The sequence below is a fragment of the Martes martes genome (assembly GCF_963455335.1).
Source record: "Martes martes genome assembly, chromosome: 6".
NCBI lineage: Eukaryota > Metazoa > Chordata > Mammalia > Carnivora > Mustelidae > Martes > Martes martes.
This window is the reverse complement of record NC_137893.1, coordinates 52,170,001-52,197,867: the sequence shown is the minus strand read 5'-3', so window position 1 is coordinate 52,197,867 and position 27,867 is coordinate 52,170,001. Positions and strand designations below refer to the sequence as shown.

At 42.2% G+C, this 27,867-nt stretch overlaps 1 protein-coding gene across 1 annotated transcript in view; it reads right to left on the bottom strand.

The window, feature by feature from the left end:
- Positions 1-2,032: 2,032 nt before the first annotated feature.
- Positions 2,033-27,867, bottom strand: part of IMPG1 (interphotoreceptor matrix proteoglycan 1) — a gene marked incomplete at both ends in the record, with an annotated part of 135,271 nt that continues 109,436 nt past the window's right edge. The window contains 4 exons of the mRNA XM_080805888.1: positions 2,033-2,110; positions 3,435-3,507; positions 8,725-8,905; positions 25,439-25,658. Coding sequence (XP_080662014.1) covers positions 2,033-2,110; positions 3,435-3,507; positions 8,725-8,905; positions 25,439-25,658 — 552 coding nt within the window. The remainder of the gene's footprint in view (positions 2,111-3,434; positions 3,508-8,724; positions 8,906-25,438; positions 25,659-27,867) is intronic.

Genomic DNA, 27,867 nt, shown 5'->3' with positions numbered 1-27,867 from the left:
GCCCTTGTTTGAGAGAGCCACCTTTCTAACAGAGGATGGAGTGTTTACCTATTTCTCATTCCCTATCAAAAATGACATTCCCTGTTCTTGTTAGAGCACAACTTAAATGTGGAGGATGGAGGGCATGTTATGAGGAGGTGATCATTGTTAGATTTTAATTTCCTTTTTAATTTTTTAAAAGATTTTATTTATTTATTTATTTATTTATTTGTCAGAGAGAGGGAGCACACAAGCAGGCAGAGTGGCAAGCAGAGGCAGAGAGAGAAGCAGGCTCCCTGCTAAGCAAGGAGCCCGATGCAGGACTCCATCCCAGGACCCTGGGATCATGACCTGAGCCAACGGCAGCAGCTTAACTGACTGAGCCACCCAGGCATCCCTCTTTTTAATTTTTTTAATGGTTTATCACAAAGAACAGAAGCTGAGCGTGGAGCCTGTCCCAGGGCTGGGTCCCAGGACCCTGAGATCACGACCTGAGACAAAGGCAGACACTTAACCGACTGAGCCACCCAGCTGCCCCTTGTTTTCTCTCCTGATGGAATTATTTTGTGTTTTGGTCAGCCAATCATGCATCTAACAAGCATGTTTTCCTTTCGGTTCCAGGGCTACGGAAGTGAGTAGGTACATCTCCTGCCACCGTTCCTTGCTTTGTGGCGCTCCCATCAATATATCACAGTTTGAAGTCCTTATCCCATAATCACAGCTCCTCACTTTAGCGGGGAGGACCGGGGTGGGATTAGGGATGAATGCTATGCATTTCTGAGGCCAACAGGAGTGAATTTTCAAGGGTTGTAATGAGGTGTGTGTGGGGGGAGAGTGTGTCTATTATTAGGAAACACTTGTTTTTATTCTTGAAGTTTTACTGCTAAAATACTGCTGTCGATGTTGAATATTTTGCTATCTTTTGGTAGCATGAAAATCATTTATCATATTTATGGATTATGGATTATGATAAATCATTTATCATAATCCATAAAGCAAAACCAGGGAATAGCTAGTAAAACACAGATCCATTTTATTATAAATCTATGACTATGGTGCTTATATTTTATTGAAATTAAGGTTTTGCAGCAAATATATTAATAGTGGAATATTTGAAATAGATACAGAGAAATCATTTTTCACTAAGTAGTACATTAAAAACTGGCTAAAATGGATTACCTTGATGCCAATCTACCTGTGCACCCAGGAAAGTTAGAGTCCAGAAGTATTCAATGGGGTTATTAAATTAGAAGACATGGTTCATCTGTGGTGGAAAACAGGCATTGGTTATGTCATAAAGCATAACATCACTTCCCTCCCTCCCTCCAATATACAGTCTTCCTTTAAAATAGCTTTATGTGTTCACAAGAAGAGTTAGCGTTCTCATGGTGTGAACCCCAGTTCCTTTTTCTTTTAAAGGAACTAATTCAGAAATTATTGGCAACAAAACAATCTACTGTGTAAGCACTAATTTCTTCTAAAACTAGTGTGCCTAAGGCTGAAGGGGGGTGTGTGTGTGTGTGTATAACAGACATTGTGTGGAGCAATATACCCTCACCAGTGTTTGCATACTGGATACACCCATGATTCAGAGAGACCTGCATCTCCATGCATAAGTAGTCTTCTTTTATGAACATTGTAACATGAAGAATTTTGCTTCCTGATACATTGTTCAACCTCCTCCAAATAATAAGTAAGTTGCACTTGTATATGATCTGGAAGCAGTATTTTAAGGGCCGCTGGAAGCAAATCTGTCTTGCTATTCTTTGACTATCAGTCTGGAGTATCTGGAATATGTTTTAATGATTGTGTTTTGGGTTTTGATAATAAGCTTCTTTTTCTGCAGAATGTAGCAGTCATCAAGTACACGATTCTTCTCTATTTGAAACATGGTATGTGTTGGTTCTCAGTGTTGACTCTATGCCTGGATTCTGATGACCAGTGAATATGCCTGCCTGTGTTTTCAGAAATTTAACAGAGTGGATACAATTTTCCTTGAGAAAGCAAACCACTTCTCTTGAGACAGATTAAGTTATCTGTATATTTTTAGTTTTTAATTTCCTTCCCAGTCTTGAAGGTTAAATTCTTCATATCCTCCAGTCAGTAATTCAGAATCTCTACTCCTGATTATCTGGAAGAGAAATTGTTTTAAGAGCTTAAGAAATGCCACTTGAGGTCAAATCCGTATTTCATCCCAGTGTCACTTCTACTGGTGTTTGAAAGAACATGCTTGCTATTTAGGACATCTTTGAAAGGTTTAGAGATGCCCTCCAAAATATTCCTAACTTTATAACGTAGTAGGAATATATTCTATCTCTTCTTAGACCCATTTAGATTCTCAGGCTGAGCCATACTTTAAAGCAGAGGGGGCAAACACACATGATGATTCCATGCTTCTGCTTCATATGAAATGTGACTCTTAATTCTCCCTGGGACTTTAGTATTTACTTGGTGTTTCCTTCATCCCAAACCTTTTATTAATATCAGATCTGGTGTTTCATTGCCATTTTATGGCTCAAGAATTTGAACTTTTTCTGTCTTTCTAATTGCCTTTGTTGCAGGAAATCAAAATGGCACACATTACTTCCAGTATGCACCTGGATACATGAAATTATGATTAGCCTTTGGTGTGCTTGTCTCAGGGTCCTTGACTGTCTATTGTAATAACTTGGTTCAAGTACAAGCTTTGAGGTGTTTGTTTCCACCCAACACTACAGGTCTCAGAGCGGGCATTGGCTGATTATCAAAGATGGTCTAATTTTTTTGAAATTTTTTATTTTAGACTAAAAGTTGTCCAAGGTATTTTCTCGAAAGTTATTTTTTAAAAATCCATATTTAACCTGGTTACAGATAAGTTATTTCCCTTCATAGGACAATTATTTTAGTAAAATAAGTTGGATGAATAATTTGGAAGAGATACCTAGGACACTGGAGGGAATGTTCATCTGAGGATGAACTTTTAGGAATTTTTGAAGTTACTCCCAGTTCATAAATCACATTTCCTCTATTTCTCTACATATTTTTGCTTTACTTCATTATTTGAAATAAAAAGATATTTTATAAGAATAGGTACAAAATTATTCAGTTCCAGGAATACAAATTGTTACGAAAATTGAAACCTGCTGCAATGCATTTGATAAATTGCACGTATATTTTTACAAGAAAAAGTGAATATAAATACTTGGATCGTTTCTGTTTTTTATTGTTTTGTCTGTACATTTCAGTTAATACCAGCCTTCCATCTCTGTCTTTCTCACACCAAGGAATGCATACCCCCTCCCCCTTCTCATACTAAATTAAAGATCTTGGCAAATAAAGCCCTTACTTATCTCTTACTTATTTCTTATTTCTTGCTCTTACTTATTTCTATTTAAAACAACTGTCAGACCTAGAAATGTTTTAAATTTTCTTTAAAATTCAGTAATCAAAACCAACATATAAAAGTATTATTTTACCTTGTTATCTTGCTGATGTTGGAACTTTTTAACACTAGTTTTATATGCTTGATTTTTAGAGTGACCTGGTGACCTACAAAAGAAAGCAAAAACATGGTATCCTATTTCCTGGGCTTATCACCATTAATAGCAACTACAGCTTTCTATTATTTTAGCTTTAAAATTAATATGACAATGAAAACGGATAGCCTATTTTTGCAGGTGCTTTCCATTAGGTCTGGCAGAACTATGCTCTCTGCCTCTGCTTCTGAGTTCGGCCTTCCAGCTGGCCTGCTGTTTCTTAGGCAGTGGTGTTGGAAGGATTGAACAAAGCTCATGGGAAAGATGAGTGATAACTTCATCTTGCAAAAAGTGGAGTTACTATTTTTTTTTTTTGGCGTTATTTTTAAAGTCAGGTTCTGAAAAACAACTGCAATGACATTTGTTCATAAAGTTTAAAAATAAAAATTATTTAAAAATTTGATGTCTATAATTCCAGGCTTTTTAATACACATATAATTTCTGATGAGAGCGTATACACATTTTGCACCTTGCCTTTTCCCTCTTTACATTCTAAGATGGATATAATATTTGGGGAATGCTTTCTGACATATGTTCCCTTATGAGTAAACGGTTTTCTTTCTCCCAATATACTGTCCGTTGTCATTTCAGGGAAAGGCTGAGAGATGGTATCACGCTAGTAAGAAGGAAGAGCCTATCCGGGAGGTGTAGTTGGAGGACAAGTTCCTTGTTCTTTTTACCACCAGCTAAGATAGCATTTCTGGTTCCTGCTTACCCTGGCTGGATGACTTGGAGGCTCAGAGAACTAAGGGCTCGGTAGGTGTCTGGGGTCAGAACTAAGAGATCACAGGTGGGGGAAATAAGAGGATAGAAACTTCCCGAAGGGCCTGGTGAGGCAAGAAGAGTCCTGCACCCCCCACTCCCCAAACAGACACCACCTTGGAGATAGGAAGGGAAGGAAAAGGATTTTTGAGCCTGATTATATACTCCACGGGAACTGAGTTGCTTAAATTGATTGTTCCAATTCTTAATCAGATGAAGTTTTAAAAATTAGATTGGACTATCTATTTTTTTAAGATTTTTTTTTAAAGATTTTATTTATTTATTTGACACAGAGAGAAACCACAAGTAGGCAGAGAGGCAGGCAGACAGAGAGGGCGAAGCAGGCTCCCTGCTGAGCAGAGAGCCCGACATAGGACTCCATCCCAGGGATCATGACCTGAGCCAAAAGCAGAGGCTTAACCCACTGAGTCACCCAGGCGCCCTGGACTGGACTATATTAAACTCTAACCACTCCCTGCTGTGGTTCTGTGCCCACCAACCCTTCCCCATCCAGTGGAGAGAGTGCTCATAAGGGAGTTAGGAACAGCTACTAGGTATAAAAAAATGGATTCCTCCGATGTCTGGCGTGTGGCAAGTCAGTAAATCTGGGATCTTGTTGTAGTTAAGACAAGTACTTCCTTATTAAAATCAACTTCTAGATGTCACTTTGCATCATCATTTCCTTAATCTGACTCCTATATTTGGAAATAATTTTCGTTATCATAAAAAATATCACAGGGAACACATTAGACCTATTAAAGGACAAAGTGAAAATTTTTAGATCTGAGGAGGAAAAGTCATAAATAATTTACTCTATTAGATTTTTGTTGTTAGTTGACCTGAAAGAAAGCGATAGGAAAACTGTGTTGAGGGCCGGTGCCTTACTGAGAAGAGTCCACGGACGCGCCGTGGACGTGTTCAGTGTGTTTTCTTCGTCGCTGTACTGCCAGGTCATCATTCGTTCTATTTTCACCTTTATTTTTCCCTCTGTTCTTTTCCTCAATTCAATACTTACAAATGTACTCCATACATTTTTCATTTTCTTAAATTTTAATTGTCCTATATTCAGTTATAGTAGGAACTTGGTAAAAATTCTCCCAAGAATAAACAAAATATCCATTTAGCTTAATGAGTTTGACTTTTATTAATTACAGTTATCATTATACATATGCAGAAAATGCAAATCTAATAGCCTGCCTCTCTGCCTACTTGCGATCTCTGTCAAATAAATAAATAAATAGAATCTTTTAAAAAAATAGTTTTCCTCATATTTTCAATGTTTTGATTTTGTTTCAGTCTTTGATACAGAATTGATTTGTGTATAGTAAAAAACTAATTTTATTTTATTTTCTAAATGGAAGGCCAATTGTATCCTAACTATTACTGACAGTCCATACTTTCTCTACTGATTTGAAACGCTTGTTAAGATAAATTCTCTAAATATAAGGGTCTATTTGGGGCATGTATATATATGTGTGTGTGTACGTGTGTGTGTGTATATATATACGAACACACACATACACATATATATATATACACACACACACATACATATTTGTTCTGTGTACTTACTGTCTTAATGTTCTAAATATTATATTATTTTATTTTTATTTTTTAAAGATTTTATTTATTTATTTGACAGAGATCACAAGTAGGCAGAGAGGGAGGCAGAGAGGCAGGCAGAGAGAGAGGGGGAAGCAAGCTCCTTGCCAAGCAGAGAGCCCTATGTGGGGCTCGATCCCAGGACCCTGGGATCATGACCTGAGCTGAAGGCAGAGGCTTTAACCCACCAAGCCACCCAGGTGCCCCCTAAATATTATTTTAAATATTACTTCCCTACAGAGCAACCTCTCCATCATTCTACTTCAAGATTTTCTGTTCTACATTTTCATTTCCAGAACAAATTTAGAACCAGAGTGTCAAATCCCATCTAGAATCCTGTTGGAATTTTATTTGAGATTAACTTGGAGAAAGTTGGCAGCATTATCATAATCCTCACTCATTTGGATACTCTTGTGCTTTATGTTTTTTGTAAAGATGCTTTATAGGGGTGCCTGGGTGGCTCAGTAGGTTAAGCCTCTGCCTTCGGCTCAGGTCATGATCTCAGGGTCCTGGGATCGATCCCTGCATCAGGCTCTCTGCTTGGCAGGGAGCCTGCTTCCCCCCACCTCTGCCTGCCTCTCTGCCTACTTGTGATCTTTCTCTCTCTGTCAAATAAATAAATAAAATCTTTAAAAAAAAAGATGCTTTATAAACAGAAGTTCATATACCCTTTGCAGTAACCCAATAGATGGGTTTTATTAGTCTCATTATCAAATGAGGGAATTGAGATTTTGAGATGTAATTGGTCCAAGGTGACTTGATTAGTAAGTTGCTAAACCAAAATTTTTTTAAAGATTTATTTATTTATTTAATTGATAGCACAAGCCGGGGGAATAACAGACAGAGGGAGAAGCAGACTCACCGCTGAGCACTGAGACTGATGTGGGGCTCAATTCCAGGACCTTGGGATCATGACCTGAGCAGAAGGCAGGCTCTTAACCAACTGAGCCACCAAGGCGTCCCTAAGCCAAAATTTTAATCATTATTTGTCTGACTCCGGAATATTGCTTCTTAACCATCACTGGGTTAAATCATTGCCTTTTAAAGTGTTAATACTTTGAAAGAACAGGTACTTTTCATGAAGAGAAAGGCTAAACCTCTCTACCTTCTTGTTGATGGAGGAAAGCAGATGGCCATGAGCTCCCTGGTAGGAAACTAGAGATGGTGGCCACTAGAATAAGTAGGAGGAAGTAAAAACAAACACAGGATTATCTACTCAAGATATGGGTCTAAGTTGATCACCACTGAGATGTTCCAGAGTGTGTCACTGGGGAGACTTGGCTGGGAAAGGCGAGACAGTCTCAGGAAAAAGCCCTCCAGGGCAGAGTACACAGTATGGACTTGATCTGGGTGTCACAGGACTTGTAGAAGAGTAAGGAGCCTCTGTGTTCCCTGATCATTCATGACGCCATCTAACACCCTAAAGTCTGGTTCGTGAATAGAAGGCCAGTAATATCTTCTCTTCTTCAGAGCTTCTCTTAACCTTTCTGTTGGAAATAAAGGATGGATTAAACATGTATCTACTGAATAGACTACTATTTGATCATTAAAATGGCACCTGGGTGGCTCAGTCGTTAAGCGTCTGCCTTCAGCTCAGGTCATGATCCCAGGGTCCTGGGATTGAGCCCCACATCGGGCTCCCTGCTCAGCGGGAAGCCTGCTTCTCTCTCTCCCCCTCCCCCTGCTTGTGTTCCCTTTCTTGCTGTGTCTCTATCAAATAAATAAATAAAAATCTTTCAAAAAATCATTAAAAATGATGGTACAGAAAATATTTAATGACATGGGGGAATGTTCTATGTGAAAAAGCTGAGTATAAAAGAAGAAGCCAGTCTGACTCCACTTTGCTTTAGGACATTCTATGTAAACGTTCTGTATAAACATGTACATCAAAAGATAAGAAGAATTAATACAGATATCACATTTTTTTCCTCATAATTCTCTGTATTTTCCAAATATCTCATGACAAAAGCTGTATTTACAAATAGGAAAAAAACAAGTACCACACACACACACCCACTTCAACACCAATTAAGGAAGGAGACTGCACCGTATTGGGTCTTGAAGCTGACGCAGGCTCTTTTACCTTCCCTATTGGTCTTTTTTTTTTTTTTTTTGCTGGTTTTTTAAAAAATTAATTTATTTTAATAAACATATAATGTATTTTTATCTCCAGGGGTACAGGTCTGTGAATCGCCAGGTTTACACATTTCACAGCACTCATCATAGCACATACCCTCCCCAATGTCCATATCCCCACCACCCTCTCCCGTCCCCCCTCCCCCCAGCAACCCTCAGTCTGTTTTTGGAGATTGAGTCTTTTATGGTTTGTCTCCCTCCCAATCCCATCTTCTTTCATTTTTTCTTTTCCTACCTCCCCCCCCCCACATTGCATCTCCACTTCCTCATATCAGGGAGATCATATGATAGTTGTCTTTCTCCGATTGACTTATTTCGCTAAGCATAATACCCTCTAGTTCCATCCACGTCATTGCAAATGGCAAGATTTCATTTCTTTTGACGGCTGCATAGTATTCCATTGTGTATATACACCACATCTCCTTTATCCATTCATCCCTATTGGTCTTAATGCAATACGGCTGCGAGGCTGGAGCTGTGGCCTCGGAGTGTGGTCCCTGGACCGGCAGCAGCCCCCTTACCTGGGCCCTACCCAGACCTACTGCATCAAAAAAGAACTCGGCAGGAGCCAGCCATGTGTTTAAAGAAGTCCTCCTCTGGGAGATTTTGATGTTCACTGGAGATCGAGAACCATGGGTCTGGAGGAACGTACACATTCATTCTAATGACAGGTTTCTCAAAAGCAAGAAGAGCAAATTCCTGGGTCTGTTAGTGACTGTGCTCAACCTACCTGCATGGAACTCCCTTTCCCTGCAGGACCTCACACTCCTCGGTGGGGCCACAGAGGCCCGAGTCCCGGTGGTGCTGGTGCCCTGGCCTGCAGCGACACTCGGCTTCCTCGGTCCGCTCGTTTTTTACACACTCGGCAAATTCGCCACAGGCCAGGAATTTGCAGGGATCTGCTTGGTCGGCTGTAAGAGAGGGGCCAGATTTTAGTGAATACAGGACTGCCCAAGCGGAGGAACTGGTAGAAATCAAAGGCCAGAGACCAGAGATATTGGCCATCACTCCATTTTGGAGTGATTGTCCATTAGTGATGACAGACTGGAGTGAAAAGTGAAACACACATTTCTGTATTTTTGAGTTTATGGACACAGGTGATAACATATTTACTCAGAATATAATTGTGCACAAACTTAGTTGGGCATCCGAATCAACTAGAGGCCTTGTTAGAACACGGGTTCCTGGCCCCATCGTCAGAGTTTCTGAAGTAGAGGGCTCGGGATGGTGACTGAGAATCTATATTTCTAAGGAGGTCTCAGGGGGTCTGACGCATCTGGAGGGCACATTTGGTAACCCGTGCATTAGAGAATTAAGACTTTTGTTTGCTAGGTTTTTAAAGTAAGCATTTTCTGCAGAGATGAGTTCTAAAAGTATATATTTAAGACCAGGTCTACCTTACAAAGTAGTCAAGTAGTCATGTATGTGGACAGTTTTGAGAACTCAGGATAATTTCCTCACTATTAGTCCCTTGTTAGAGATCTTTCCTTTGGATTAATAGTTTTTCCCCTATTAAAGTTCAAATAGATCTCTAGTCTCCGTTTCTGCCTTTTGTTGTTTTGTTTTATGTTGATTGTTCTCTGATATTCTAAATTCGGTAGCATTGTCTCAAAATTTTTTGTAAACTGGATTATAAGTCAAGAGAATCTCAGAATATTTAGATCCAGAAGGCCTGTGGCCCCCTGCCAGCTTTTCCTTGTTTTTTGTTTCTGTTTGTGTGTGCGTTTAAGATTTTATTTATTAATTTGGGAGAAAGAGAGAGAGAGCGTGTGCCAGCAGGAGACGGGGTGAAGGGCAGACAGAGAGGGAGAAGCAGGCTAAGCAGGGAGTCTGAAGCAGGGCTCAGTCCTAGGACCCCAGGATCATGACCTGAGCCCAAGGCAGATGCTTAATGGACTGAGACACCCAGGCGCCCCTTTCCCCTGTTTTTACACAGTTGAGCACACTAAGCTGTTAGGAGGAGAAGCGAATGGTCTGAGTCCCCACATGCTGATGGCAGAACCAGAACAGGCCTCTGGTCCTCAGACCATTCATTGCTCTATCTGCCCTGGGAGGGACTCCTGTTGAATCCCAGCAGTCATTTAACCTTCAGATTATTCTTTCCATAAGAACCTAATCTGTGCAAGGAGCTAGAGCACAGGTAGCCATGCATAAAGCTGTCCTTCCAAGAAGCCTAGGGGAAGGTAAGAAATATAGACAGATATTTCTATATGAAAAGCCCAGTATCTTGTCTAGTATAAGGGCTGTAAAGATGAGCTCTAAATATAAATTAGAGAAGAGGCCGTTTCGTTTATTTAAAGTGATTGGCATTTGTATGTGCAAAGACTATGAAAGGCATCCCACTGGGCCCGGCAGCATGAACAGAGGCACAGAGGTGAGGAAGCAACAGATAAGAGAGCCTGGGAGGTCCACTTTGGAGGCAGCAGACACTCATGGGCAGGAAAGAAGGGAACCCAGATTGGAAAGATAAATTAAGGCCAATTTTCTGGTAGGTCTTGAAGGCCATGCTAAGGAATTGGACTGTGTAGGCAGGGGGAAGCCATGGAGGATTTCTGGGCGAGGGAAGGGTCTCATCAGAATTGTCCATTAGAAGATACGTAATAGAACTGTCAGGGTTAGGATGCTTTTAAGTGATCATCTGGTTCTGTGTTTTCCAACTGGGAACATCTGCAGAACTCTAATTCAGCAGGACTTAATAGGTTTTATACTAAGAAGAGGTTGGTGGCTAAATAAGCTCCCCCCCTCCCCCCAAATGCAGGGTGAAACAAATGTAACAGGTTTCTCTCTTTCTCTTGTTCCTCTTTCTCTCTTCCCTTCAAACTTATCCCCTTCTCTTTTTACATTTAAATGTCCTAGGGTCACTAATAAGCTAATGTCTATTGCGAATCTTCAAGTGGAGAACACAGTCAGCGGCTTTGCCAAGTTTACTGCCCACAGAAGCTCTGCTTAGGGTCACTGGGGTTCAGGCTGTGGGGTGAGAATTCCAGTGAACACTTATATTCGCTGCTCCGATCCAGCGCCTCCTAGTGGTCCAGAAGTGATAGCGCGCGAGATTAGTAAAATCGCCCCAAGCTGTGGGCAAGAGCAAGTCCTGGAAAACACCTGTTTGGGTTTCCCAGCAGGTAGACCTGCTAAAAGACTTCACATCAAGTTGCATCTGCAGCGTGAGGGTCCCTTATGGACAAGCAGGCCCGACTAATGTGCACTGGCTTCCTCTGCTTGAAAGTTCTAAAGTTCGCCATGTTACGGGATCCTTGTCACTGTTTAGAAAACGACTCAAATTTACCCGGACAACGCAGGCGATTCACATCCAGGGGCTGGTTTAATAAATAACAGCTGTCAGCAACCTTACACTCAAGACTTATCGACTTGATAACAGAGGTCAGGGGGAATAGTCAGAGCTCCATTTCCTTCTCTCTGCAGCAGAGAAATGTATCAACTAGGAAAGCTGACGGCAGGCACAGATTCTACCCCTCTGAAGAGTAAATGTGTGATAACCAAATGAGTTTCCCCTTAAAAAACATTTCTATTTTACTCTTATTTCCTTCAGCCCACTCAGGCATAGTCTAGGCACCAGTAAAGTCATACACAACACAATAAGGCAACACTGTCTCGAGAAATAAATTTATCCACATTTGAGGGCCCTGGATCAGAAATATTTGAAGAACAAATGCACCTAGTTTATAGATAACTTGCTTTCCCCGTGTTGTGGATTCAGGACCAGTCTACAGAGAAGTAGGAGACGTCAAATCACGGAGCTTAGTTTTTGTTCGCTGTGTGTTTGCTGTGTACACTTTCCTGGGTACTAAGACAACATTCGTTGACTCAACAAATCTCAACTTGGCCCTTCAGGATCTTCAGAACTAAGAATTTCAGGCCAACTAATTGCTTTAGATTTTAATTTTAACTTTATAAAATTTTACATTTAGATAGAGTGTTAGAGCTGAAAGGTATTTCAGAACCTTCTCACGAATTGGCTCACTTTGCGGATGAAGCCGAGACTCCGAAGTTGAGTGTTGCAAAGCCCAAGGCTGTTTGTGCGGGTCCTCTGCGTGAGGAGGAAGTGCCAGGGAAGGAAAGAGCCAGGAGGGGGCGCTGTGGGATCAGGCATGAAAAGGCAATTAGGGTTAATTAGAATCATTAATAGAAGAGATCATATATAGAAATGTAATTTGTGAAGCAGCCAGTACTGTTTCCATTATTATACCTCAAAAATACTGTTCCTAGCTGTGTTGATGGTCCTCTACTTACCCACCAGTCTTGGAGGGGCACCTACAACTTTGGGCTAAAGGCAAAGACTGAGAACTGGATGTGGCTGATGATGGGGAGGAAGGGCCATGGAAGAGAAAAGATTGTACAACGGATGAAAATTTAGTAGAAATTTTTTAAGCAAAGTTTTCCCTCTACTGTTATCATTTTCTTTCCTTGTCATATCTCAAAGACATTTCTCCTTAGAATGATGGACTCATCCATCAGTCACCGTTAGGCTGTATGACTATTTACCTCCTCCTTAATATGTCCCCAAGCTTTTGCACAAAACAAAATTTGCACAAAATCAGTCTGAACTTCCCCCGTCTGCTCTTGATTTGGTCAATACTGACAGTGTGAACATTAGGTAACAACAACCTGAAATGCTCTGTTCTGAACATTTGTAGCTTGGAAAGAGGGAAGACTCCAACTGGAGACTAGCAGCTGATGAGGAAGAGTGGAACCAGATGCCATTTTTCTAGAAGAATGTTTTCAAGTCATAATCAAGTTGTGTGTGGATTTGAAGAAGTGAAGTCCTCATGATTGGCACATAGACTATAATTGCCTTAGCTTCCCCAATTTGCTTAAGCCTTCTTCCAATATGTTATTTTTATGGTTGGCACTATAGAGGTTTCTTCAAGAGCCTGTACCACACCTATTAGGGATCACGATCCTGAACCTCCAGCTTCACCAGGAGTGCAATGACAATTATGTACAGGAACAGGGAGCTCACATTTATTGAGGCCATTTTGTGTTCGGCAGTGTGCTGGGCACTTCAAGCATGTCTTCATTCATATGCACAACTACCTTCCAAAGCAGATATCACTGCCCTCATTTTCATAAGTGAGAAAACTGAAGTCCATTTTAGCTAGAAAGTATAACCCCAGATTAGCATTTGTACGTCTGCTTACAATGTTCAGCTTCTGACATCATTCTAATGGTTTTCCAATATGGGGTTTCCAGGAGACCCAAGGGGCTGACAAGGGATGGTGGGGGTAGGGAGAGGCCCAAACATGCCAGCATCTTCCCTCCTACCAGTTCACATATCTGACTTCCACAGATGCTTTCCTTCGAACAAAGGCTCTCTTAACTAAACAAAAGGTCAAAACCACGGTCTGCCAAAACTCCTTCATTAGGCAGAATGTTTCCTTAGAGAAGTACAGTCTGACACTACGGCAACGCCACATTTGTTCCTGTTGCTCAATGTGACAGCAATGGACACGGCTTGAAGGAAGTGAGCTACTACGCGGGGCCTGGACAGTTGTGTGTCATTCCAAGATGTACAGTGTAAGCACATTTTCTGTATCAGTTTCTCCCCGGATTTGCTTATATAACATCTTTTATCTCTATGCCAAAGGTCCTGAAAAGCATTCCCAACTGCCTCCTGAGGATGTCCCTTAGCTCTTTATCATGTGATAAAAACCATTTAAATAAATGTCCCTTGCCTGCAGGGAACACTTTGAGGCATTTTACAGTTAACATTAAAAAGATTATGGTCTTGGTCACCAAGCAGTTTATAAATTCATAAGTCCCTGATGGTCCAAGACTGTCTTTCTCAAGCTTCTTGTCATGCTTGTCAGGCCTGATGAAAGAATCTCCCAGTCTCTCAGGCTTCTGAGGGTCTGTGGTGCGCATGTCACCAGCTCCAGTTCGTTGCACGGCGCCCCTTTCCCACATACAGCAGACAGTCCTGCCACTTGTCCCCCTAACCTTGGGGCTGTGTATTGATTGATTGCCTTTCTGCCCTGTTCTTTATCGTTCTTTATAATTTCATGATGCCTTTCTCTTGCGCTCTGTGGCAACACTCACGTGTTGGACAGGAATGGAAGCATCGCCTTTGATAGGGTCCGGTCCTAAGGCAAGATTTCAGCTCAGTTTGGCTGAAACTCAGGCTTCCCCTGGGCTGGCCTGGGCTGCCGGACCTGTTGGACGCCTCTCCTCCGGCTCCAGGAGCCCACTTCAGTGTGATGCCACACCGAGTGTTCGCTAGATGGCGCTCAATAGCAAAACAAGTAGGAAGAGACGTAGGGGATGAAATTGTAAGAGCCCCAACTGCTTTCGGTCTTAAAAACTACTGTGCGGTGTGCGCTGGCGGAGGGAAGAGAAATCTGGAAGGAACTCGCGCGGTGGCGGAAGCAGCTCCAAGGGGCGGCTGATAGAGCCATTAGTACTGCGAGATGACCGCCACAGGTCGGGCCTCGATGGCTGGGGGAAGGTAGCGGAAACCCCTGGATCTTTTCCCGTTCCCAAAAGGCAGACCTAGGGCTCCGGAGTTCGAGGCAGGGGGGGGACCCTCCCGCGCCCCGGCGCCCAGCCTCACCAAGCCTTACTCCAGGACGCAGTGACTAGATTTCCCGCGAATGGAGGGGGAGTAAACCCGGCCGCGTGCGCGCACCTGCCGCTGCAGGGTGGGGGTAGGGAAGGGCTGGGTGGGAGTAGCTGTAGTGCCATCTCTCCCTCCCCTCCCAGCTCATTGCCAAGGTTGTGAGGTCCCAGTTTCTCTTTGCCCAGAGCATGAGAGGATGACAAACCTACCCGTCCCAGTCACTGGTAGTACGCAGGGCGCAGGACACGTGCTTAGCTCACCATACTCCTAAGTACTCAACATGTTTTAAATTCTTTAAAATCCGAAAAAACCCACAATATAATTCACGCTGGATATTCGTCTTTATACCAATAATCATAAGATATAATTTTAAGTATTTTTATTTTTATTGATTTTTTTGGCTGACTTATTTTAAAGATTTTTAAAATCTATTTGAGAGAGAGAGGGAGAGATCACGAGCTGCAGCAGGACGGCGAGAGGGAGTTTCAAGCAGACTGTGCTGAGCCGGGGCTCAATCTCGGGACTCCTCAGGACCCTGAGATCATTCCCTGATCGGAAACCAAGAGACTGGGGTGGAATTGAGTACGCCACCCAGGAACCCCTAATTTTAAGTATTTTTAGTAATTAATGTTAATATTTTTATTAATATTCATGAAAGACCTAGAGCTCACAAAATCTTAATGCAGCACTGGTGGTCTACCTCCTTCTCAAGATGGGAATGTTACCAGAAATACAGTGTCTGGTGCTCAGCACTCAGTAATTTGTATGGATATGCCTATCCCCTAAGGGTTCTTTTGAGCTCTATGCAGGGACCTCACCTTCCACACAGGCCCAGCTGGGTTTTTTCCCCAAATCCTGAAACATTCCAGCATTTGCTGGACCAGCAGAGGGAGTGGATCGGCTTATGGCTGCTGTCAGGGTTGCTGCCTCCAGGAAAAGTGCTCTGGGTGGAGGAACCATCCCGGGAACAGTCTGTGCCCTTGGGAATGTAGCTTATCATCTTTAGTCCCACTCAGCCCTTCTATAAAATGGGTTATTTAAACCAGATCATTGCTAATGTCCTTGAAGCTCAAATCTATCTCCCGTTCTAGGTGTCCTAAGGGAACCACACAGCTGGACATTACTGGGACATGTCCCTCTAGAACTCCTTAAGGAACTCAGTGATCAAAATAACGTTAAGAAGAATCTATAACCTAAGTTAATACTTCATTGTTTTATTATTTTATTATTTTATTATTGGTCAAAACATGTTTTGCTCCTGCCTTGGAGCAGGAGGACAGGATTAGAGAATAATCATTCAATGATACAGCAGCAGGTATGTGGCTGGAGCTTAATTAACACACATTTGTGGAATTGAGTGAGTTACTAACAGGAGTTCTTTCTGGGTTAAAGGGACATGTAATGTGAAAAATTTCGGATTTCATTTTAATCATCCACCGTTCTTAAGAACAATAATCACAAACTGCTTAGCGGTAGGCTCTCAGAATCTCTTCCTTCTGTGAATGGATGTGTGAATGCCCTTACACATCTTGTCCTGGCTCAGAGACTAAAGGGTTCTTTCTGCTCTCGGTCATTATTCATATCTGCCAAACCGAGGCGTTTTGGGTGCATTGGTGTTAGGACTTGAGTGTCCCAGGAATCAGCTGGTGGATGGAGAGCTCTGAGAGCAGGGGCTGTGGGAGGGGGCCTGGCAGCCGGGCTGAAGCCCAGGCTTCCATGCAGGCTTTGCATTCAGGGGTTCCGTGAAGGATTCTAGGAGCATCTTAAACTCACATGTGGGATGAGGACCCTGGTACCTGGAGGTCTAGTCAATGCTGGGGTTCCCTCATGGAAGCAGGTGTTAACAGAAAATCCCCATGATGGCATCCCAGGAAGCACAGGGCAGTAGCAGTGGAAAAACGAGAGAGGGGGCCAGAGACAGGACAGGGTTGGGTTAGGGGAGGGTGGGGCGGGGGATGGGGGGCAGAGGCTGGGAGTGTCTCCTGGAGGGAGAATTCCTGTGGGTGCCTCAGCTCAGAAGGGACACTCCTAGCAGAGCCAAGAGTACATGTGAAGGGGACATTAAGAAGTTCAGGACTTTTGTTTCTGAAAGTGAACTTTTTTCTTTTCTTCCTTTTTTTTGGCATTCTAAAAATACAACAAAATATTATAGGAAATTTCACTTGGTGAAATGTAAAATCTAACAATTCATTTAGGATTAATTAAACTTAAGTGTGTTGTCATTTTTTTCTAAGTAGATTAAACAACATTTGTATACCCAGTAAGAGGGCTGATAAGACTATAGGGCGCCTGGGTGGCTCAATCGTTAAGCGTCTGCCTTTGGCTCAGGTCATGATCCCAGGATGTCAGATGAGTCCCGCATAGGGCTCCCTTTGCCCCCTGCCCCTCCCTCTGCTCATGCTCGCTCTCTCTCACAAAAATAAATAAATAAAATCTTTAAAAAAAAGACTCTTTATAAAGAGGCAGTAGACAGACTTGAAGAAAGCACACAAAACTGCTACCAAGTTCCAGCTGCAGCCCTCGGTGATTGTGTGACAAGTGTAAAGTTACTTACAGTTTTCTAAGACACAATTTCTCTGTATAACGAGGAGAAATACCTACTTTTCATAGTTATTTATTAAGATTAAAAATAGCATCGATTACTAGTAGCTGTTATTGTTTTTATGGTCACTATTGTGATAAGGGACATCTATCACCTTTTCAGAGCTGGCAACTAAAGGGTTTGTTCTGGCTGGAGGCATCCTGGATGCCAGAGTGTAATTAATTTCAATGTTCACCATTTACCAGCCTTGAAATCTGCCCATTTTTGAGGAGACTTCTTAGGAATTCAAGGAGAGAGTGAGTTAGAATAAGTATGTGTAGTTTTGCATTGTTGAAATCTTCAACCTGTGCAGCTAACTGGCATAAAAGCTGTACATGCTTCTAAAGAATTTTCAGAGCAGCCTAAATGAAAGACGACTCTAGCTGCCAGGATGCCGGCAGAATCGTGAGCAAGCTGTGATTTATTCCGTCTTTCAGTTGATAAATCACAGATAGTTCTAACATTGGTTTATACTTTCTATATCATAGATTCCTTTATTCAGGTTGTTTTCAAAAGCTGAATGGCAACCACATGCGGCGATAACACTGTGTCACTTCTCCTACGTGTCTGTACCTCTGCAGATGTCATTTGGCTTAACCGATAACTGGCCCTCATTTAGAGACACAACCAGGAATTCAGACGCTGATCTGAATGTGGAATGATACCCACCTGGAAATCTCATGAGAAGTTTCAAAATTTCTCTTCTTTTCTTTAGTCTAAAAGTAACCATGGGATAGTATTTCCCCCTCCCAGTATTACCATGACAAACTACATTTCCACCCTGACGTTAGGCCAGAAGAAAACAAATGAAAATGACTTGACTGGATTTTGTCTCAAGTTTTGCCAATAGAATTAAATAACTGATCTATTTGGACATTTCCTGTAAATATGATAAAATCAGGGCATAGAAAAGAAATGCTAAGTCCTCTGACCAAGACTGCCTTAACCTTTCCCTCAGCTTGACTAACTCTAGACCCCTCACTTCTCTTTTCTTAGTGCAGCTAGTTTACAAAACTTGTAAATTCATTCTCTCCTCCTTTGAGATGTCAATCTTCTTTAAAGCTTCTTGCCAGTATTACAACTCAAGACTGTCTTCCCCAAGGACCTAGGAACCATTCCTTTGAAACGTAAGCATCAAAGAAGATAGCACCCCTGTCTCCCAGTCTCTGTGGGAGGGTAGGATCCTTGCTCTATATTGTAAGACAGGAGGGGGACAGGCCATGTGGATGGTCTCATTTTCTACTTCATCGCAACCTCACTAAGATCTCACCTCTGCTCTTGCCACTCTGATAGACTGCTTTTCTGAAGGGTTCTAGCAACCTCTGGATGGTCCGCTTAAATGACTGCCATGCATTCATTGTTCACTCACAGCTGCTGAAATAGCTAAATGTCCTCTCTTGCTCTTCTCTCTCCCCGGCTTCAGCAACACCGTCTTTGGCTCCTTTCAATGACAATCCTTCTATTCCCCATTAAGTGTTGGGGTTCCTCAGAGATTCAGTCCCAGTTCTCCTTTCCTCCTGCCCTACACCTTGTCCTGGACCATTTTTTCACCTGTTCTCTGGTTTCAACTGAGGTTTCCCAAATGTGTATTTTCCACACTGGCCTCTGGCCTCAAGACACCTGCTTCATAGGATAGCAGTCAGTTCACCGAATGTCCATTTCTGTAAAACTGGTTTTCCCCAAAACATTTTTCAAGTATTTTTATGTCCTTAAGATAGCTTATTAATTTCACTTTGTTTTCTGCATTAAAAACTTTAAGGAATCAATCTATGTAGCTTTTATAGTTATATATTTTTGCAAAGTATTTTTAAAATTGGCAGTATTTTAGGAATGATGAACTATATATACACACACATACACATATATATATATATTTTTTTTTTTTTTGAGAGGGTGCACCCCTGTGCATGCAAGGTGGGAGGAGGGGCAGTGAGAGAGGGAGAGAGGGAGAGAGCAAGAATCATAAATAGATTTCACATCCAGTGGGGAGCCCATTGTGGGGCTTGGTCCCAGGACCCTGGGATCATGACCTGAGCCGAAATCAAGAGTCCAGAGATCAACTGACTGCATCACCCAGGTTCCCCCAGATTATATGTTTTACTTTTGTAATTTTGAGACTACTTTAAGGACTGTTTAGTACCTAGTTTGAAGACTTTTTGAGTTTTTATAAAATGTTATTGAACTGTAAAAGACCACAGTCATAAAAAAAGAAAGGAAGAAAGAAAAGAAAAGAAAAACAGGACACCAAAGTGGTGCACAGAGATCCAACAGGGGCTTTTAGACATCCTGGCCTCAAATGCACTGGCTCAGCACGCCTTTCCCTTCCTGGCTGAGCTCCCTTCTTTCCGTACTTCGTGTCTGAAGCTGCTAGCACAGTGAAATAACAGAAGTACCCCGAATATTCCAGAAGTGTCTGCATCTAACTCCTGCCCTTTTGTGGGGGGAGGGGTAGGGGAGCCCGGCCCTACCCTTCTCAGGCGGGGTGACCAGGGGGATTTTCCAAGGTATCGCGTACTCAACAGCGCCATCTGTGGAGAAAGCCTGCCATGACATCCCCTGGCCTCTAGAATTAATTGCTCTCTCTCGTGCGTCATAATATTTCTGCTCATATACCGATCATTGTATTTGGTAGACTTAATTACAGCTCTTTGGTTATATATCTACTTTTCTTGGTTGATAGGGATTTGGCTCCTTGAGGGCAGGGATCCACTTTTGGGGTTCTAGTGCCTGTAATAGTGTCTGACTGGTAGCATACAATCCCTACTTAATATATGAACAGGGGCCCAATCATGATTGAATTATCATTTATTTGTCTAACTTTCCTATAACAGCAAAGATAAGGGCCAGAGGGAGTAAGATGCTGGTGGTTTAAGAAAAACCATCCAACAATAGGAAATAAAGAGAAACATGGACCGCATTAACCTTAAAAGTCATCCTAGAGCACTAACAAGCCCAGCAAGCAACCCCCCCCCCCCAGCAGATAGGGATCACCTGTGGGCCAGCCCAGCCAGCTGACTGCATTTTTACCGGCTGCAAGCTAAGAACAGTTTTTAGGTTTTTAAATGGTTATATAAGTACCTACATTATACCCTTGATTTGCCTTTTGGCTTACAGAGCCCAATATTTACTATCTGTCCCTTTTAGGCACACTTTGCTGACCCCTAAAATGCATCAACTTTGTCTGATTTACCATTTGCTCTTGGTGATGGTGTCTTACAACTCCAGAGAGCAGGAAGTTACTGTATAGAAAATGGATAAGACGAAAGGGTGGTACTTTCTGTTTTCTATTTAGCATGACATCCTTATTTCATCATTCTGCTTTGTTCTCTGGCTGTATAGAGTTCCCTTTCCAGAGCCTCTTTATACCAGATTTGTCATCTTAATGATTCCCTTATTAATGAGTGAGGTAAAACTTTGATATACACACACTCCCTGTTTGTATGAAAATTACGTTTTCCACATTTTAAGGGTTATTCCTTGATAAGGGTTGGGCGAGGAAGGGATGGGTAGGGCTGGTGGCTCCCAGGCCTGGACAACACTGGGCATGAGGCGGGGGAACTCCAGAGTCTCGCAGCCTACTTCTGATCGCCTGTTTCTCCCAAGAAGGTGGGGAGGGAAGGGCAAGGGGTGAGACGCAAAGTAAGTGTTGCTGTATTTGGCCATCCTGGTTGGGAAAAGGTTAAAATTATAGGATGCCTTTTCTGTTTTCCAAGCTTAGGTTATTGGGATTTTCTCCTGAAGATAAAGCTGGGTATTTATTCCCGGCACACGGTACTTCCTGCAGCTACCCCTTTTCTCTTTAAAGTTTTCCCCCTTTTAATTCTCTTTCAAGGAGAGTTTTCTCAACAGACTGGGCCAGTACCAATGAGTTCAAGTAAACACTGGCAAGATCAAACATGAATCAGGGAGGTTCCTTGTATTTGCTAGATGACCTTCTGGAACTCTCTGGGATTTTGATTCTAAGTGCCCCTCAGACCTCTTTTAATACATGCTGGCAGCTGGGCACTGTTGCACATCAGCCCAAGCCTTAGACACTAGAAAAGACTATGCTAGCAAGAGAGCCAGGGGCTGTGTAAATTGGAATTTGAGTCCCTGTTCTTCAGGAACCTGAAGTAATTATCTTCATTTGGGGTCCAGGGACCTGAGAAGTAACATGATCAGCTGGTTGCACTGGTTGGTTGTACTAGGAGGACATTTTAATCAGCTTGCCTGTCAATCACCATGACAGCTTACACTCCAGTATACCACTAAAAGGAGAAAATCTGATCAGTCATGTTAAAAACCTAGGAGCAAAATAGCTGTCATATTCTAGATTAAAGAAAAAAAAAGAAAGGAAGAAAACTATTGAAAATCATCTACATTTGTTTCCTCAATTTGTTTTAAAATCTAGACACCCATTTTTTTCTATGATCACAATACTAATATTGTGCATATTCCCCCAAACTAAAATCATACAGGAGAACTCAGGCTAGACACTTAGGCTAGAGACACTTCACTGTAATTACAGGGTTTTGTTTTGTTTTGTTTGTTTTGTTTTGTTTTAAATGGTGTTTTAAAATTCAGGTTCAAGAAGTTTTATAAGATAAGCAGATTAGTAGACATAAGAAGTTCATTACCTCTGTTGAGAAGCAATGGTGGTGAGTGTTTTAGGGTTGGGGCCATCCCTGCCTGACTGGGACAGGACATGAATAGGGAGGAGGAGCTGTGGACAGTGTGAGGATGAGGTGGGGGTGTGCGGGTCTGTCGCTGGGGTGGGTGCCTGACTGCTACTCACTCTTGAGTGGCCTTCTCTCCTTCTTCACCCCCAACCCCTTCCAACTGCTGCAGCTGGCACTACTGCCACAGATATGTGTGTGTGTGTGTGTGTGTGTGTGTGTGTGTGTGTGTGGCTGGCATCCTGCCTCTCCAGCTCTGGTGCTGACCGAGCTCTACTCAGCCTCCCTGGAAATTCTCAACTTGGTCTCCACTTTTGAGCTTCAGTGTTCCCCTCTTCGTTGTCCAATTTTAGCAAGAAGAATTTCTTCTTAGTAAGTTCCATCCACTGCCCTCCACCCTGCTCTTTGGCTATAAATCCCACTTGCCCATGCTGCAGAGTCCCCTCTCCCCTATGTCAAGACCCCACTGCAGTGGTCCCTACGTCCATCGAGATGGCCCTCCTTGAATAGTCTTCTTTACCATCTTGCCAAGTGTCATCGAATTATTTTTTTTCTTTTTTGGCAGTACTGGCTATCTTGGTGGCTGCTCAGCCCTCGCCAGCACCATCCACCACAGGTTGTCTCACTGAGGGCGACCAGCCCAGAGGGACTAGAATTCTGTACATTAATATCTAGCCCTAAATACTCTCTTGCTGTCAGACAGTGGGTCTCAGTGAAATGGGATTTTAAAGGAAAATTCAGTGCTTTCTTCATTATGCTTCAGTGATTCCCAAACTGAAGAAATTTGTAGCTGAAAGCGGCCTATCAGAAAGTGCTCATTACAAAGTCTTTTTGAATGAAACAGGCAGAAGTCTGATCACCCTAAAGTATCGCTCTTTGGGCATTCTGCAAGTTCTTTCGGGCAGGGACTGAATTCCATGTATTCATGTCTTATGTGATGGTGGATGAATGTTTATTGTTTTGGATTAAGCAAGCAGAAGATGGTCAAGGTCTGATAATGAGCCACTTACTGGTTGGGCAAGTCTACCCTTTTCCTTTGGGAAAATAATTAAACCAGGATCTTTAGGGCGGTGGTGAGGAGCTCACCTCTACTCCCCACCTATTCATACCTTCTTCCTTTCCACCCTTCCCCCCCCTTGATTGGAAGAAATGCTTTTGGGGGCAGGTTGGCACAGTGGCCTTTCCCAGTAAATAGGAACCCTTTTAGGTATTGGATTTATCCATTTTGATATATATATATATAGAGGAATTTGTAAAGTTACATATTTTTAACTTTTATAAAATCCTATTTTGGCTTTCTAACTCTGCTGTCCTCAAATCCTTTGGTTCAGGCTTTACTTATGTCCTAGCTGGCTCACTACAGCCATTTCTTGGCAGACTTCATCCATCTGTCCATCTGTCCATCCATCCATTGTTCTGTGAGTTTTCAATGTATCAGAAATTCAGATTTTTCTCATTCTCTAAGTATCTAGTAAGAAATAACGTTAAGGTAATGTCTCAGGCTGTCCCATGTGCTCTGGCCTCCCTTGTTGTTCTAACATTAAAAGAATAAATTGCCCATGTACCCCACAGTAGACGAGGCAATCTGGAGGCATTTCTGGGATAGCTCCGTATAAATTTGTCTCCAGCAGGGACTGAAACCAAAGTTAACAGCATCTCGTTTTGGTTGCTTTTGGCTTTTTAGAGGAAAAGCTACATAGTCCAACTGGTCCCAGGAAATAAGCACAATTTCAGTTCCAGCCTCCATACAAATACCGTTAGGGTACTTTTTATTGTTCTCACTGGTACCCTACGCAGAAGGACCCTTTGCGCAAAGTTATTAAGGACAGTGTTACCATATTAACTACCAATATTCCTTAGTTGGCTGCGATGTAGTCTGTAGTATGCAGGTGTTGTGAACATTCATTCAGTTAATCCTCACAACTGTTTATGATCTCCATTTTCCAGTTGTGGAAATTGAGTGCTGCCGTTAGGGCATAGGATTCACATTCAAGGACTATGGCCCTCCCAAGTCATTGCTGTGCTGTGTTTCCCTCCAACATCACACGGTCCCCTTGGCATCCCTGGCAATGTGTTACCAGCTTCCTGCTGTCTTTCTAAGGCGCTACTTAAGCGGCACCTCCGCTGAGAAGCCCGTCTCCAGAACAGCACACCTGAGTTCTCCCGTCTCAACATGGCTCCCTATGCTGACCTTCTCATGTTGTTGGATGGGTCTCTAAGTCAACTGTCAGTTCTCCAAGGGAGGAAGGAGGCAGGACTCTCACCTCTGTTACACTTTCCAAGTTCTGTACACATCCCTGTTCATTGCTTTCAACTGACTGGAGAAAGTGGTCTCCTGATCCTAATTGGCAGGGACCCCACTGGTTCCTTCTCAGTTCTGAGGTGGTTTTCAGGGGAAGAGGCAGTATATTACCAGCATTTAGGAGGTCTTTGATTTCTTAGGGGGTCCTCAGGGCTTTCTTAGCCGCCCCTGTTCAGAGGTAAGCACTCCCAGACTCAGTGCCTAAGGGTGATCTGTCTTTTTAATGATCCTGTTTACTGAAATAGAAGGCAATTTTCTTTAAGTTGCTCAAAGTTCTGTTCTGCCAAAGATAAGTGTCTCCCAACTGAGCCTCTTTGTTTGCATTTTGCCCAAGGCCCCTTTTCCCTGGGCCTTCATTGTGAGTCCACAGAAAGCTAGAGAGGATGTTAAAGATTCACTTCACTAATTCACAACCAATTAGGAAACTTTGTTTTGAACCTGACTAGAAGGTCGTAGGGGCAGTAGATTTGGAGACTTGCCCCTCCGCACTCTGGGGGATTTAAAAAAAAACTTCCTTTGATTGGTTAGAAAACAGAATTTTGAAAGTAATGGTTGCAACAGTTCCTAATTTGGGCATAGCTGGTTACAGTGGTACGCACAGCATGTTTTATTATCAGAACGAATATAAAATAGAATTTGCTTTCTACTATGTAGCTTTGGGCTAACCCCCATTATCTTCAAACGTTTTCTTCACATCTAACACTTCTCTGTCTTAACCTGCGCATGGAAGCTGATCTAGGGTGTACAAATGGGAAGGGACATTATTTTCTCCTTTCCCTGTTGATGGTGCAGTGGCTTTTTTTTTCCAAGTTTGGATTTTGGTCTAATGATTAGTTTTTTTTTCCTCAGGACACCGTTTTAGTTTCATCCTGAATTGTGTTATTAGGAGGCAATTCTGATAGTTAACTATGACTGTAAGGTTTCTTAGGTAGAAACCCTCCAGGTTGCTGCAGTTTGCTAAGAAAGTGATTCTGACTTCTAGCAGAATGCAAAGTAGCTTGACTGTGGGGTACATTAAAAAAAAAAAAAAAAACAACAAAAACAATCTCTGAAGGCACAGCAAAAGTTGTGTTCTGAGGGGGAAATTAAAGCTCCCAGACTGTGAAGCACGAGGTGTGCTTGTTTTCTGCTCTTTGATGTAGGAAAACAGAACCTGCGTGGTTTAGGGCCCTACCTTTCTAATAAGGTGATCCATTAGCTTCCAAAATGTTATTTAACAAGTGGGATTTTAATTTGATTTTTGTGGCCTCAAAGTTGGACTGTGTCCTAAACAAACAAACAAAACCAAAAAAACTCCCACGATATTCTGAGTTGGATTTTTTTTTTTTTTACCTGGTTCAATGTCGAGAGAGTAGCTGTCTATCTCCAGTTCAAGTCGTTGGGCTGCAGCAGAACGAAAATCCTCCAAGACCCCCTGCACAGCTTTGGTGAGGTTATAGGGCACTGACTTAGCAAACCTCATTTTGCTATTCACGATCACACTCCCATTTCTGAAGTTAAGTATTTCAAGTTGTTTAAATCCCGTCAGATTGGAGCGTAGATATGGAACCAGCTGCAAAACAAAAGATGGTATACCCTTAACTGTGTTCTAAGTACTCAGCTGTTGCTAATTCCATTTATACTCACTTCTCATTATCTGAGGCATAAATTTCAGTTCCTTTTTGATTGTCTTTATTTTCGTGTTTGGATTTAATGGGAGACCGGAACATGACTATTTAATGATCTATTTGCACTGATTATGTCCCATATTTCCACCTTTCTATTTGTGTATTGAGATGGATGGGCAGTGATTTTCTTCATGATGAATTGTGAGAACAGAGGATTTTTAAAAATCTAGGCCAATGTTATCAGCAAAGCAGGAATGCCAGGTTCAGTTATTAAAAAAAAAATCCAAGCAAATAAAAACATGTTCCAAACTGAGCCCAGGAGCAGACTGACTTATGCCTGTATAAATGGGACATCTCTTTGGAAGAAACCAATTGAAATGACCTATTGAAGGAACAGCTTACACATCAGCTTGTCTATCTATGCAGGACATGCTTCCTGGTCAACCAGTAGGCCGTGCAGTAGGAACAACAGGAAACAGGCCATCAGAAGACTTGGTTGTCAGTCCTGAAACTGTCCCCAGCCAGCTGTGTGACCTTCATCAAATCATTTATCCATTGTATTGGACTTCAGTGCCCTTATCTGAATTGTGAGGAAGAAGAAAAAGTGGTTCCCTGAGGACCTTTCCCAAATTGGAATTTAATAACCTCAAAAGCATGCCTAAGGGCATATTGTGGTTCAGATTCCCACACCTGCCTATTGTGAGCCACAGCCACCCCTGAGATCGCTTTCCAGAAATGTCTGAAACTCAGCAGTGTCTGCCTTGTTCTTGGCCCTGAAAGTTAACCTCTTCTTTAATAAACTGACACCTATATACACAGAGAATACACAGATGCAAGCTAAAATCTCCCAGGCTTAGCCCAGATCTACTTTTTCTTGTCTCTGTCCCCACCCCACCAGAATTTTGACTCTAACTTGCCCATATTCCAATAGCCATCCCCCCTGTAGGCAGATGATTAGCTGCTCCCCTCTCCCAAATTCATTTTCCTCTTCACAGGAAAGAGGCTGCCTGGCTAGAAACCACATTTCCCAGTCTCCCTTGCAGCAAGGTGTGGCCATGTGCTAGTTCCCATCAACAGAATATGAGTGGAAGAGTTGTGGGTAAATTTGGTGTCACTCACTTTCTTAGGGAACTGCTTGCCCTGGGCTTCCTCTCTTGCCTCTTCTCACAAGTGGAAACAAGGATTTACCAGTGACTCAGCTTTGTGTGAATGAGAAGACACCATTGGGGTTGTCAGAGTTACAAGACAGAGGAAATGTGAGTCCCTGGATGACACTGTAGAGCAGAATTGCCCTGCCCGTCAAGTTGAAGAGAAAGAAACTTGTATCTTATTTAAGTTACTACAATCCTTTTTTTTTTTTTTTGAGGTAGAGTTGACACACAATGTTATATTAGTTTCAGTTGTACGACATTGTGATTCAACAAGTCTATCTGTTATGCTACCCTCACCACAAGTGTAGCTACCATCTGTCACCATATTTAAGTTACTATATTTTTGATCTCTTCATTATGGAAGCTTAGCACATACTCTAATTAATACACCTGAGCTAGGTGCACTGGGACTCTGTTCCCTGAGATTGTCCCAGTATCTACTCACCTCACCTCACTGGGGTGGGGGGAGACCTCACAAAGTCTTCCTTTAAAGTTCACTTGAAGACCTCGGTTTTTATGTGGTTTTAATTAGTATAATGATTTGACTTACGTGAAGCTTACAAATATTTTTTCTGTTATTTTTAGAAATTCTACAGTCTTTGCATTTTGTACTTTAATTGGCTGTGACTGTATACAGGTATCACAGACTTGAGCATTTCTTATTACATGTTTGTTTCTTATGGTACATGTAGAAACAAAATAAACATGTGAGCTTTGGGAGTATTGTATAATCAAAAGTATATGCCATCACGATCATCATCTCACTTTCTTTGTTAAGAATCAGGGATGATATGCCATTTAGCTATTTTTTAGTTATATGAGAACTTAAGGGGAACTAAGAAATGAGTGCTTACACTTGAACTCTGGTCTCATGTGTTGTAGACTTTTCTGGTTTTGACTCCTTCCATCTGATGGCTGGAAAACAGCCTGTGGCTTTATAATTAGGGAGAGCTTGCTCATACTGCTTTTAAATTCCATGTTCAGTACTTGAGTGGTTATGTAT